The 13,913-nt window shown below is 59.3% G+C and overlaps 2 protein-coding genes across 8 annotated transcripts in view; one reads left to right on the top strand and one right to left on the bottom strand.

Annotated features, from left to right (window-relative positions):
* Window positions 1–4,394, top strand: part of HDAC7 (histone deacetylase 7) — a 35,975-nt gene extending 31,581 nt beyond the window's left edge. For all 7 annotated transcript variants that reach the window (XM_059935761.1, XM_059935759.1, XM_059935762.1 and 4 more), the window contains 5 exons: window positions 368–486; window positions 1,102–1,235; window positions 1,554–1,638; window positions 2,859–2,997; window positions 3,170–4,394. In XM_059935761.1, coding sequence (XP_059791744.1) covers window positions 368–486; window positions 1,102–1,235; window positions 1,554–1,638; window positions 2,859–2,997; window positions 3,170–3,215 — 523 coding nt within the window. In that variant the 3' untranslated portion in view covers window positions 3,216–4,394. The remainder of the gene's footprint in view (window positions 1–367; window positions 487–1,101; window positions 1,236–1,553; window positions 1,639–2,858; window positions 2,998–3,169) is intronic.
* Window positions 4,395–5,315: 921 nt separating this feature from the next.
* Window positions 5,316–13,192, bottom strand: SLC48A1 (solute carrier family 48 member 1). The gene is made up of 3 exons (XM_059935764.1): window positions 12,912–13,192; window positions 7,178–7,345; window positions 5,316–6,547 (listed from the first exon to the last, which is right to left on the bottom strand). The coding sequence occupies exons 1-3, from the start codon at window positions 13,045–13,047 to the stop codon at window positions 6,411–6,413; spliced, it is 441 nt and encodes a 146-aa protein (XP_059791747.1). The 5' UTR covers window positions 13,048–13,192; the 3' UTR covers window positions 5,316–6,410.
* Between the last annotated feature and the right edge of the window lie 721 nt (window positions 13,193–13,913).

Genomic DNA, 13,913 nt, shown 5'->3' with positions numbered 1-13,913 from the left:
TTTCCCTGAGGCTTAGTGACCTGCCCCTTCCTGAGGCCCTGCCCACCGCACCCCGCCAAACACACTCACACACAAACGCACCCACTCCTCTTTCATTCCCTCAGGTGCCCCATCCTTGGCTCCTTCCTGCCTCTTGCCAGTTAAGTGCCCTGGGTGGCTGAGTCCTTAGGCTCTACCAGGGACGTGGGTGGCCAGCCAGGGTCAAGGAAGTCAGAGGCATCTGCTCATGCTGCTGGGAGAGTGGGTGTCTAGGAGTCCTAAGAGCAGGGTGCCCCCAGTAAAGTTGGTGGGAGAGGGCTGGCGGGGCCCTTGGCCTCTGCGCCTGACAGCCCAGCACGGCGTGCTGAGGCCCCTTCTGCTCACGCAGGATAGTCGTGATGCCCATCGCCCGGGAGTTCTCTCCGGACCTGGTCCTGGTGTCAGCTGGGTTTGATGCTGCCGACGGTCACCCACCCCCACTGGGTGGCTACCATGTTTCCGCCAAATGTAAGGAGGGCCCAACCCAGGGGGCAGGTATAGGGAGTGAAGGCTGGGCCGGGAGGGGCGGCGCGGCCCAAGGCCAGGGGGAGGTGGCAGTGGCTAGCCCAGGGCCCCAGCACAGACCAGGTCAGTTCACCGTGGGAGGCCTAAGTCACACCCAGGCGGCTTAAGTCCCGTAGACTGGAAGCTCGGTCACAGGACCGCTCCCACCCCAACTGTGTCCTTCCCAGGTGGGCTGGCAGCTTCTCCTGCGGGGAGCGGGGAGGAGCAGTGTTCTCAGAACAGAGGGAGCCCGCTCAGCCCACTGGGCCATGGGGCCTGGAGGACGGAGAGGAATATGGCGTGTCTTAGTGACGAAGACATGGGCTGGAGTCCACGCCCTGGGTTCCGGTCCCAGCCCTGCCACTTACTAGCTGCCCTTGACCTCTCTGAGCCTTCAGTGAGGCATACTAATAGGATTTACAGGGGGTTCCATGTGACAGCACTTGGGAAAGTAGAGATTTATGCATCTGAGTCACACTCTTTCTAAGGGAGGAATCAAGCAGGGAAGTACCAGAGGTAGAGAGGGCCCACCTCTCCTCCACCGCTGCCCCTCCTAACCCTCCTCACGCAACCGTCTAGGCTTTGGGTACATGACGCAGCAGTTGATGAGCCTGGCGGGAGGTGCGGTGGTGCTGGCCTTGGAGGGTGGCCATGACCTCACAGCCATCTGTGACGCCTCTGAGGCCTGTGTGGCTGCTCTTCTAGGCAACAAGGTGAGCGGCCTGCCCCTGACCCGTGCGTCGGTGGGGCAGGGGGGCCAGCTCCCCCATGAGTGCCCCAGGGGGCAGGTAGACAGGGCGCCTCCCTGAGGGCGTGCAGATGGGCGGGGTGGGGGTGGCCAGGCCTGGAATGAGGGGAGCGGCGTGGATACCACTTCCCCAGGTCAGGCGCAGGCCAGCGTCCCCTGCCCAAGGCAGAGCCGGGAGCACACGCCTATTTGCGCTTGGAAAGCGGGGGCCCGGGGGGTGGGAGAGAGCTGGGCCTGGGGGTCCCTGAGAGATGGGTGACTGATGTACTCTTTTCTTCTGTAGGTGGATCCCCTCTCAGAAGAAGGCTGGAAACAGAAACCCAACCTCAATGCCATCCGCTCTCTGGAAGCTGTGATCCGGGTGCACAGTGAGTGTGGAGAGAGGACACCGCTGACCCCAGACTTGGGAGAAACTTGGGGCTCTGCTGCCCCCAGTGACCAGGGCCCCAGGTCTCCCAACACCAGCCAGGCCAGGGGCGCTGCTGCTCTGGAGTAGGCTTCCTACAAAGTACCCCACGATAATGGGAGGCGGCCCCCCACCCCCCATGTGTGGATACCCTCGGAGCCCTCCAGATGGACCCAGTGGGGACCAGGCAGGACTGGCCTCCCATCCCCAGCTGCTGCCCTAGGCCAGGGCCCTGCCCACAGCAACACTCAGGCCTTGTTTGTGGAAGTGCTGGTTCCCACCCTGCCCCTCAAACCTGGCCGCAGGGTCTTAGGAGCTCTGCCTGCTTTGGGGGCTGAGCCTCAGATTAACCCCACACTTGGAAAGCACTTTAAATTTTCAGCTTCAGCTCAGCATCTGTGGAGCTCTTTACGTAAAGACCCGTGATCTATGCCAGGGATACGAAAATGAACAAAATAGATTTCCCACATCCGGGCTCAGTAGGGGTGTTGTACGTGACAGTGAAGCCGCTGCAGCTACTCGGTATGCAGCCCTCCCACTGGGCCAGGCTCTGGGCCGGGCGTGTTCCGTGGACATCATTTCTCGCCACAGTAGGCGGGACGGTCGTGCCCATGGTCTAGATGGGGCGGTGGGAGCCCAGGGCGGTAAGTGGCTTGCCAACAGCCACATAGAGTGGCCGCGGTGTCGGTCACCTCTCCCGGCACTGTGTCCTTCTGGCCTCCCACGCCTGTGCTGGGCTGAGCGTTGCCAGGGGCTACGTGTGAGGGGGACCCTGGGCTCCAGCAGGCCGGGGCTCAGGGCTCCGTGAGGTCACCATGACACAGACCCCATCTAGGGGAAGGGAGGCCCTAATGGTGCACTTAGGAACCCCACACCCATAGGAATGGGTAAGCAGTGGCCTTTCAGCCAGAGGGGTGTGGGACTGGCTTGGACCTCTGCGAGGGCCCCTCACTGCCACGCTGAATCCGCACTGCTCACCCTGTCAGGGCTTCGGGGGCCGAGTCAGGGAGGGTGTTGCATTGAGGGTAGAGGCAGGTGAGAGCTGACCCCACACCGAGGACGCGTCTGCTACTCCTGGGCCCTGGGCCTGAGATGTGCAGCCTCAGGATCAGTCTAGGATGCGTGGTTGGCAGGTGGAGGGCCTTGTGCCCCCAGCCCTTTCTGACTCGGCTTCTTGCCCAGGTGAATACTGGGGCTGCATGCAGCGCCTGGCCTCCTGTCCAGACTCCTGGGTGCCCAGGGTGCCAGGGGCCGATGCAGAAGAAGTGGAGGCAGTAACTGCACTGGCATCCCTCTCCGTGGGCATCCTGACTGAAGAGCGGTAATGCCAGACCCCTGGCTCACAGCCCCTCCACCCCCTCGGACCCTCCCAACCTGAGGACCCCAGGCCCCAGCACAGCCACCCCGGCCTTCTCGGGCTTCCTGGGAAGCTGGGCTCAGGCCTTCCCTGCAGCCCCTGGCTCTTCAGCAGCACCCCCCTTTCCCTCCCCCAGGACCTCAGAGCAGCTGGTGGAGGAGGAGGAACCCATGAACCTTTAGGCTACAGGACGGATCTGCCCCCGCCGCGCCCCGCCCCGCCCTGCCCTTCGGACCTGGTTCTCTTCCAACCTCTGGCAACAGTACCCGTTCCCCGGGGTCTTCAGAGATCCTTCGGGCAGGTAGTCGGGGCCAGAGAACAGCCTCTTGACAGTCACCCCAAGGAGCCTGGGAAGGCCCCTGGGTCTAGCATAGGGACCAAAGAAGACCCTGACGGGAGGCCAGCTGCGTAGCCAGCCGGGCCCCAGTAGGGCTCTCCCCGAAGCACAGTCTACCCCTCTGGGGTCTGGGCCCCTAGCTGGGCCCCCGATCCTCAGGCCTGCACAGAGGAGGACTGGCACAGCCGGGCCCGCTCACAACCACTATTCCTGGTTCTGTAGACCCCCGACTTTGCACACAGCCCCAGGCTCCACACGGAAATGTGAACTTGGCCTCCGCCAGAGTGGCCCTTCCTAGGCTCTGGGGGAGGGAGGATGGGTAGGAGGAGCCAAGGGGTCCCAGATCCCTGAGTGCAGGGGGAGTCCCTCCTCTCCTGCTTCCTCAGATGACTCTGGACGCTTCCTCCCCACCACTGGGCAGGGAGACAAAGCTCCCTCTGAGAGCAGTCATCGGCAGGCCTCCCATCTGGTCCCTGCCCCTGCCAGAGGCCACCTGCGTCAACCATCTCAGGGCTCTGGTGGGGCAGACAGGTGCTCCTGGAGTTCCTTGCTTCCTGATCCAATGGTGCCAAACCCTTCATCTCCCCTCAGAAGCACAGCATGACCCCCAGGGACCTCTCAGTAGTCACCACCCGCCTCCGTGAGCCTTCTCTTTCTGGGGTCTCCCCCACCCCAGCTGACTCCTGCCCTACATAGGACTAGCTTGGCTGAGGGGAAAGGGGGTGGGAGAGTGAATGGAAGACATGGGGGAGGGGAGGCTGCCCTGGCAAAGACTTCGAGGCTTCTGGGGTCCAGGCCTGGGGCCAAGAAGGAAAGTATTTGTGTTTGTGTGTGTGTGTGTGTGTGTGTGTGTGTGTGTGTGTGAGAGAGAGAGACAGAGAGTAAGAGGAGGGTTTGTATGTGTGTGCACATGAGTGTGTCTTCCTGAGTACCACCATACCCTGTGTATGTATGCATGTTTTTGTAAAAAAGAAAAAAAAAATGGAAAAAAAATCTGAACAATAAATGTTTTATTTGCTTTAAAGGTTCATGTGAAAGGAAGGGCCTCCGGGGGTTGAGGGGTGGGCAGCGGGCCTACAGCTACACAGCACAGCCTGTGCCTGATTCATTGTGGAAGAGAAGGGACAGGTTGGGCCGGGGGGCAGCCCCCCTCCAGCTCCTTGGCCTTCTGTGGCCGCTGCCTTGCAGGAAGAATCTGAACACACCCCGGCTGCCCCCGCCTGCCCCACCTCTGGGTAGTGAAGAGGCGGCAGCTCTGGGCTGAGTCCATAGACAGAGGGCCCGTTAGGGCGTGGGGGACATGGACGCCTGCAGACCCGGCCCGCTAAGGCTCCCCTAGAGTCCTGAGTCAGACCTACCTGGGTTCAGGTCCCAGCTGGGAGCTCAGGTAAGTCACATCACCTCCTGGGGCCTCTGTTTATCAGTTAAAGGCTCCCAAAATAGACACTGTTTGGTTCCTTCCTGCTCTAATGTACCATGACTTCTTAAGCATCTACTGAGCCTAGAAGAGAGAAGGGGTGAGACAACAGGCCTGGGCGATCTCATCTAGTGGCGCCTGTCTTTATGGTTCCGAGGCGGCCAGGCTTCTTCAGCCAGCAGGAGCGGCCTCATTTCCTCTGACCTGGCCCCAAGCCCTCACAGCCTGGAGAATATGAAGGGAAGCACGTTCATCCCCTTCCCGTCTGTCCTGGCCTCTTGGGGCGATAGGCACTCAATCCCACAGACGTTGCTGAGACTGTGCCCGGGGGCATCCTTGCCCTGGCTGGGGGGTTTGCTGAGGGGGCTGGAGGAGGAGAGCTGAACTGTGGGTTCCCCCATGCCAAGTGGGACCAGAGGGAGAGGGTCCCCTCTGAGCTAAGGAAATGGCTTAATGAGATGACTGGAGACCCCCATTCCCACCCACCGCTCCCACAGTCCACCCCATAAGAAAGCACCAGAGGCTAGCTGATACAAATGGCTGCTGTATTTCTGCTAAAGTGACAGTGACACAGATAAGGCAAAGAGCTGAGGGGCAGGACACATCAGGTGGGAAAGGGGTAGACCGTGCAAAATGACAACCTAAGATAAAAAGATGGATGGAGCCCCTTCCCTTCCGAGTTAGGTGAGCCCTTGGGCCAGTGTATAGGCAGTAAAGCAGATTTTGTCCTTCAGAAGGGAGATTTTAAAAGAGAAAAGCTCTAGGTGAAGGGCAGGGGCAGGAGCGGGGGAGGCATCTCGGGACCGGGGCAATCTGGGTGCCATGAGAAGGCCGAGTGGAAATGTTGGGCTGGAGGTGCCTGGCACAGGTTTGAGGGTTCCTTCTAGCCCACCCCGTGCTGCCCCCTTCCCCAAAGCCCTTCGGGGGGCAGGAGCACCTTCCCCAAGACCTTAGTCTGGCCTCATTTGGGGCGTCCTGCTCTGGGGTGTGTGGTGAAGGGGAGGATGGCTCTAGCATACTCATGGGAACCACCTCTGCGAGGAACAGGGTGGGAAGAGGGACACTGAACTCCCCTCAGGTCCCCAGGCCTTGGGAAAAGAGAAGCAAATGTCACCATCCCTGGGACCAATGAGTTCAGCTACCTGACTCTTGGGGGACAACAAGATGGGGGTGCTGGGGTAAGGGGCTGAGAAGTCTCTACTAGAGATCCCTTACCTGACCTGGCCTCCCCAGGGTCCCGTCCCGCCTGAGGGAGAGTGTCTAGGGCAGCAGGGACCCCTGCCCCCAGGCGCAGGTCAAGGCCCCACTGCCCTACCCCTTGCCTGTTGCCCTGGCCCCACTTGGAAAGATTGCCCACTGAGTGCTAAGAAAATAGATCCACTTGAAAAGGTCTAAAGCTGCCCTCCAGTCAGGCTGATGAGCAACATGGCAGGACCCCTTTCCACAGCACCCAGGGTTCCCCCAAAGGGGACAGGACAGCTCCCAGGGACACCACCGTCCTCCTGCTGTATATTTTCTGCCTCGGTTCTGGGGTTCCCAGGGGGTGTCCAGGCCCGCCCGATGTCTCAGAGGCTGAGTCCAGGTCCTGAGGACCACCAGGGTGTGAAGACCTCATCGCTCAGGTCAGAAATCGCTGAGGATGCTGATGTCGGCAAAGTCAGCCCGGTAGCGGTGGGCATAGAGGCTGAGCAGGAAGGCCCACTTGAAGGAAATGAAGCTCCACACACAGGAGAGGTAGTAGCTGTTGGGGTCTGTGAGGCCTGCAGGGGAGAGGAACCCAACCGTGACTCGAGAGGACCTTGCCCTTGACCCTAGCCACCATGCCACAAGCCCCAGGCCATCCTTCCCCACAACCTCCAACAGAGGCTGAACTGAGCCAATGGAGAGATCAGGTGTCATAGAGGTTTTAGAGCACTCAGAGTTTGCAGGCAGGAAGGAGTGGGGATGAGGGAAGGTCAGGGTTGGCTAATCACAGGGCCGTATCATCCGCTCTGCTTCTGTGGCACTGACCCTAGGCCACTGCCTTCCAATCTGCTTCAGCATCAGAGGGGGCACGAAGAGCCTTTGGCTACTTGCAGACTGCAGCCACCAGGGGGCGCTCCCATCCCAGAGCTCCGCCGGAGGCTAAAAAGGGCGGCTAACCACACACTCCTGGGTGCTGAATGCAGCACACACTTCCCACGCGTTTCATTGATCCCTTCCAACCCAGGGGCGGGGGTGGGGGGCGTCCATTCTCCCCACTTTTACAACGAGAAAACCCGGGCACAGGGAGGTTAAGTGGTCTGTCCGGTCCCTTGGACATAACTGTTGAACCCAGGACAGGAATCCCGGGTCTCCTGAGCGCTCCACCCACCGGCCCTCCCACGCCCTCCCTTTGCGGAGGCCCTTACTCTGGTGTCCGGTGACGGCCAGCACAAGGAAGGTGCAGAAACCGGCGACGGAGACGGCCGAGAAGAGGACGCCCACGAAGAAGAAGCCGCGCAGCCCCTTGAGCCACGTCCTCCAGTAATCCTGCATGTACATCACGTGCGTCACCAGGACCCATAGCGCTAGCACACCTGCCGGGAGAGACGGCTCAGGCAGCGCCCCTCTCCTCACCTGCCGACCCCCCAGAGCCCTGCAGGTCCCCCAGGCCAGGCTCTTCGCGTAATAACAGTAGTGTTGGCCTTTTCACTCTCCCGGTAAAGTGGAGTTTGCTGGAGGCCACGTGGCCTGGGATATGAAGAGGACGTGAATGCAAAAGCAGCTCGGAGAATCTGGCTGCCTTTTACTAAGCCACACATTAAAGAGATCTGAAAAAAATATAAAACTATGTCATTCTTCTCCCTAATTTTTTTGTTTTGGAAAACCTGAATATTTCTCACACAAAAAAATGTTACTTATGTTAACACAATGTTATTTTTAATATTACTTTAAAATGCTTAAAACTGTTCTCAGTTTTAATTTCTAATACAGTACATATCGATCGATATAACCCACATAAAATTTCCTTGGGGTCTCACCACTTTTTAAAGAGTGTAAAGGGGTCCTAAAGTCAGAACGTTTGAGGGCCGCTGCAGCCCAGCCTGCTTTCCGGGGACTCCCCACTGCCCACCCTGGGGGCCACAGATGTGGGAAGCATTCCTCCCACCCTGATGCTCTTGCTCCCCCAGCCTGCAGAGGCCACCACCGTAGCGGTGCACGGCCTGTGGCTGAGCTCTTGGCAGTGGGGCTCTTCCCAAATTCCATATATTGGTTTTAGGGGATGGGGAGGCCCAGTGGTTAAAACCCCCAGGGCCACCCAGCGCCCAAGTGGCCTTCTTCTTGCTCTTGGCCAGACTCCATTTTATTAATTTTCTTTTCAGGCCACACCGCGAGGCATGCGGGGTCTAAGTTCCCTGACCAGGGATCAACCCGTGCTCCCTGAAGTGGAAGCGCAGAGCCTTAACCACTGGACCGCCAGGGAAGTCCCCTGCCAGACTCCATTTTACTAACTCGTTTGCTGAAAGGGCAGGCCAGATGCCCCCAGCCGGTCCTGGGCCTGCCCTCTGGGCCTGGCTGGGCAGTTCCCCTACGATGCCAGCTGCCACTCAGCCAATACAATGAATGCCCTCTGTGCCGGGCCGTGCCTGCCGCCGCAGCCCAGAGAGTGGAGCAAATATCAGTTCCCTTGGCAAGGGTCCAGGGCAGGGCCGCAGGGTCCCGACAAGGGAGGGACGAGGGACGAGGCAGAGCCAGCTGCAAGCTGTCCACCTGTGTGTAGGCCGCTGGATCCTAGGAGTCACGAGGCCCTTCAAAAAGTGAGCCGCACACGCCGCACGCAGAGTAGCACGGGAAGGCTGGGGAAAGTGGTCAGCTCTGGCAAGGCAGAGAAGGAAGAGAAGCTGACAGGGAGATCGGGGTGGGAGAGTGCTTTGACTGAATCCATGATATTATATTTTTTTAGGCTGAATGGTAAGAATGAGGGAGTTCACTAAATTGCCTATCCTTTTTTACTTGCCCGCAATATTTCATAATGTTTTTTTAAGTTGGGGGAAAATAAAAAGGCAGGGGGGAATGTCATCACAGATCTCTGCTCTGATTACCAGTTCAGGCAGCCTGGCAAGGGCCAGAAAACCATGAGACTGCCAGCCAGGAAACCTGGGCCTGGCACTGCTGTGCTGCTCGTGACTCTCAGAGCCTCGGTGCTTCCACATCTGAAAGCGGGGGAGCCCAAAGGTCCCGCCAGCCTGGAAACAGTGACCCAGGGTTCCCTGCTAGTGAGGACTCAGCTCTGCCAACACCTGCTGCTTCCCTTCCCATGCTGTTTGACCCACACTCTCCCAGCTCTGCCCTTGCCCACCCTCAGCCTTCCTCAGGGGCTGGGGGCTGGAACATGGGTCCCTCCAGCCCTGGGATCAGGGTGAGGCAAGACAAGCTCGTCTCCATCCCTGCCTAGGCAGGAAGCGGGAGCAGGCCAGAGGTGGACAGAATAACAATCCCCCAGCTTCAGCTTAACGTCTTCCGCGATCTGGATGGATGGTGTGCTAGCCACCTTTTCCAGAAGTCTTTCCCAATCCTCTCACACGGGTCCTAAGTGTTCACTGGGGGAGCTGTTTTGTTTCTTAAAGGGCCCGAGGAAGGAAGCGTATTGTCGCTGAGCACATCCAAGGAACCGTCAGATGGGTACCTTTGCAACCGCTCCACTTGCCCTCTATCTGCTCACTATGCCACGGACGGGCTGAAATAGATGGCTCTCAGACGCTTTACCACTCAAAGATTCTAGAAGCCAGCTTAGGGGAAAAATAAGGTCAGAGCAATTCCCCCGTGACTCAGCAATTTCTGGGTTAGGAAATGTTGAAATAGGGGCTCTAATAGGGGCCCAAGTGCTCTGCTTGGCATTGCTTAGTCCACTGGCCACGCTCCAGTGGTGCCCCCAGAACACCCCCCACACACACATACATCCACGTACCAAAAAGGGCTGAGCAGGAGGAAGAGGAAGATGACCATTTTGGGTGTGCCAGGCCCCAGCTCTCTGTTAATAAGCAGGCGCATCCTGCCCCACCTCTCACTTGCCCTGCACACAGGCCTGGCCTCCAGATAAACACAAGCCACATCTGGAAGCAGGCCCGTCCCCACCGGCCCTGGCTCCCGCCTCTGTCCTTGGAAGAGGGATCTCCCCCAACTCCATCCAGGGGGTCAGTGAAGGAGCACAAGCCCCCCTCCAACCCCGGTCCCTCCCACACCTCAGCCCTGCTCACTTCCCTGGGACACTCTGGACTCCAGGAAGCCTGGTCTGCATAACTCAGGGCAGAACGGACAGTTTCCCAGGCCCACCCGGATGCATGTCCACACCAGACCTCACCCCTCGCTCCGGCCCACCTGCTTCAAGGAGCAGGGCTCTGCTTGGTGGCTCGGGGCTCAGAGCTGACAGGCGCAGGACAAGGAAGGCACACAGATGGTCAGTGAAAGTACCCCCAGCGGCTGGGTTGGAGGTGAGGAGCCAGGAGGAGCCCAGGGGAGCTCACAGCGAAACACAGACAAGTGAGCCACTGGACCCGGGCCCTACTCTCTTCCTACACCCCTGCCCTCCACCCCTGCTCCTCTCTCGCTCACAGCTCACGGGGAAGAACACAGAGCTGGTTAGACTCCTGGGCAACTTTTCTATTCTTATTCTCTTTCCTCGGTCTACTAGACCTAGAGCAAGTCTTTTTCCCAAGTGTGCCCATAGCAAAACTATTTCTTCCGCCTCTCCTCCAAGCCAGTTCTTCCCAGCCGCACACCAGGATGGGAGAGACTGGGTCTCTACCCATGAACGTTTTTCCCAGGGCTCCAGGAAATCAACAGCCCCTAGCAGCCCCGCCTGGCACACAGGGGAAGGAGCATGCTGGGGCTGCCCTCGGGTGACTCAGCAGTTTCTGGAAAATGCCAAGTCAGAAGCGGGGTACTCACAAATCTGCTGATGCTTCATCCCCAAAAGAGGAAGAGGCTGACTGGCTGCAGACCCTCTCAGCACCATTCAGGGCGGAGAGGGCGTGGGGCCCTGGCAACCCCTCCCCCACCTGCCACACTGCTACCACCACGGTCACAGCCACAGCTGCCACCACCACCGTCACAAGGCAGCTTTGGTTGTGCGATGGCTGTCAGGGAGGTGCCAGGACCCTGCTCCAGCTGGTCGCTGCCCTAGCACCTCTTGCTGTGGGCAGCTCCACAGCTGGCCTGCCCCAGAGGCTAAGGGAAATCTGCAGGGAGGGAGAGAGGGCAGGGCTCAGGTCAGAGGAAACCCCGGAACTCCCTGGAGCTGCCCCCCCACAGGCAGCTGAAAGATGGATGATTCGGGGAGAGGACATACAGCTGTAGCATTCCAGACCTGAACGGGGTCTCACACAACATCCCTGTCAGCGGAATCTCCTTCCATTCCTTACAGATGAGGAAACTGAGGCCCAGGAGGCATCGATGTGCCCATGGTCACACAGCTCGGTGGGGCTCACTCCACCAGGCCAGACTCCAACACACCCAGCTCTGATCCCAGGGGCAGCCCTCTCTCCTCACCCCCAACCAGCCCCCTCATCTCAAGTCTCATCAGGGCAACCCCTGGGCCTCGCGTGAAGAGTCACACCGCCTTCCTGAGGGGAAAGCAGCAGGCCGACAGGAAATAGGAAAACACTGCAAGGACAAGAGAACCATGAGGAACACGGTGGGTGGTGGGGTGCAGTGGGGAAAGGAGCCAGGCGTCTGCAGATAACTGAGCAGAGGTGGGCAGGCTGGCCCCCCGGGAGGAACCACAGGTGGGGCATCTAGGCAGGCATGAGAGCAGCACAGCCAGGCAACCACGTGCCCTTCCTCGGAGAACCCAAGTGCTCTGCTTGGCACTGCTTAGGCCGTGGTTACCTACACCCCTCTTATAGGGCAGAAACTCCACCTCCCATCCCTTCTTGACCCAGGTGTGGCACTCAGTAAGCTCTGGGGCAATGAGCAAATCTAGTTATTTTTAGTTAGTCCATTTAGGGCTCTTTTGGCAGAGGAGTTTAATTATGGAGTAAGATCATCCCGTGCAAAACTATGCACCTTGCATGTATTTTTTCCCAAAGTGCTTTCCCCACACATATAATTTCATGTAGCTGTGTAACCCTAAGTAAGCTATTTATTTACACTAAGCCTCAGTTTAAGCCTGACCTGTAAAATGGACCCACTAATAATGCCTACTTCATAGGACTAATGTAAGGATTAAATGAGATGATGGAAGCAGTTTGCTTAACACAGTGCCTGACACATAGAAAGCATTAAACAAAAAAAAAGTTAGCAGGTAGAAATAATATGCTTCGCCGTCACACCAATTCTACAACACAGAGAGGTTAACAATATGCCGAAAGGTGCACAGCGAGTACACATCACTGGTAAGCCCCGGACCTCCACCAGCGCACTGACGTTCTCAACTCCGGTACAAGCCTCCTCTGGCCTCCCTGAGGCACAGAAAGGGCGGTCGGCGGGGCTTAGCCGACCTTGGCCCAGGAGCCACAGGAGAAGAGTGGCAAAGAGACACCAACGTGGTGGGGAAAAAAGTCCAGTTTCCATCAGATCCCTAGCGCGGTCCTCCGGGGCTCCGCTGAGGACTCCGCTGGCGACTCCGTTGGCGGTGGACTCCACCCTGGAAGGAGGCACATGGGCTTCCCCGGGAACCCCCAGCCCTCCTTTCCACTTACTTCTTCTCTGCCCTCACCCAGTCCCCAGGGAAGGGGCGCGGATCCCCCAGCACAAGTGTGTGTGTGTGTGAAGACCCCTGGGTCTTCACACCTGGCCGCGCGAAGGAGGTGGCGAGAGCAGCGGGAGTGCAGGGAGGACGCTGTCACTGGGCCCAGGGTGGAGGGCGGACGGGCTAACCCGTGGGCGGCGGGGCTGGTGCAAATGGCACATGCGGGACGTCGGCGCCCCGAGCCTCGGGCGGGCACTGAGTCCCTGAGGCCCCCCGAGGACGCCCAGGAGCCCGGGCCCGCGCGGGGCCTGCTCTGCCCACGGCCAGTTTTGGGTAAACACCCCACCCGCTCCCCCGGGAAGCGCCGCCCGCCAGGAGCCTGCGGAGCAGCCGCCGGCTCCTCCCCGCAGCCGCGCGCCCGCGTCCGCGCCGCCGGAGCCGGGACCCAGCGACCCCCGCGCGCCCCGGGGTACCTGCGAGCCCCCCCATGGCCGCGGTCCCCGGCTGTCTGTAGACCACCGTCCAGACGAGAAAGATGGAGAAGCCGGCCACGGAGCTGAGGCCGGAGTAAGCGGCGCGGAGGCCGAGCTGCAGGCGGGACGGGGCCATGGGGCTGCGGGCGGCGGGCGCGGAGGGCGAGCGTGGCCGACGGTCACAGGTGCAGGGCCCGGAGCAGGAGCCGGGAGCCGGGAGCCGGGCGCCGGGAGCCGGGGGCCGAGCCGTAGCCGCCGGCCGCCCGCGCTCCGCCCCCGGCCCGCCCCCTGCGCCGCCGGCACAGCGCCCTCCCCGGCCGGAGGCCGCCCGCGCCCGGAACCACAGTGGAGGGCGCGTCCTGGGCTTGGCCTTGAGTCCTCTGGCCCCTGATCATGTGGGGATGCTGCCTAAAAAGGCAGGTTCCGGGGTTCGTTCTCTGAGCTACAGGATATTTGGTCCCTGGCGGGGCCCGGAAATGTACGGTTGTACAAGCCAGCTGCCGTGATTACTTTTAAAATTTATCACGTTCTCGTTTAAAATTTAAGATGTAAATTTCTCGTCAAAAATCAAGATATAAAAATTAAGATATATGAAAGTACACAGTGAGTATGATTCCTTCCGCCCCTATCTATCCATCAGGTTCCCTCCTCAGGGATTAAGCGATTCTCAGAAGATTCTTCTCACGGAACCTCTGCCCCATCATCTTCTAACGTCAAACACCTCACCCTCAAGGACAGCTCCCTTCTCCTTTAATCTCCGCAAGCCTCATCCTCCCACCCCAAATCTACCAAACATCACTCCCATCAGAATCATACAATTCTAGGGTAGAGACTGGAGTCTATAGCAGGTGTATACTGAGCTCCCACTGTGGGCCCAGTGCTACGCTGGGAGCCGGCAGGGAAAATCAAAAAACACAACACTCGGAGCCCTCAAACACTTATAATCTAGTTGGGGAGGCCCGTCACATACTGGCACAAGATAAGTAGCCAATATACCTTGTA

Source organism: Balaenoptera ricei, chromosome 10, assembly GCF_028023285.1.
Source record: "Balaenoptera ricei isolate mBalRic1 chromosome 10, mBalRic1.hap2, whole genome shotgun sequence".
NCBI lineage: Eukaryota > Metazoa > Chordata > Mammalia > Artiodactyla > Balaenopteridae > Balaenoptera > Balaenoptera ricei.
The sequence above is the reverse complement of the archived record's forward strand: the minus strand, read 5'-3'. Positions and strand labels throughout refer to the sequence as shown.

Excerpts from the sequence above, each read along its gene's own strand:
- SLC48A1 (XM_059935764.1), bottom strand. The coding sequence starts at position 13,047 with ATGGCCCCGTCCCGCCTGCAGCTCGGCCTCCGCGCCGCTTACTCCGGC. Across the intron at positions 7,346-12,911 it reads GGCCATGGGGGGGCTCGCAG|GTGTGCTAGCGCTATGGGTC; the intron begins GTACCCCGGGGC and ends CTCTCCCGGCAG. Across the intron at positions 6,548-7,177 it reads GGCCGTCACCGGACACCAGA|GCCTCACAGACCCCAACAGC; the intron begins GTAAGGGCCTCC and ends TCTCCCCTGCAG.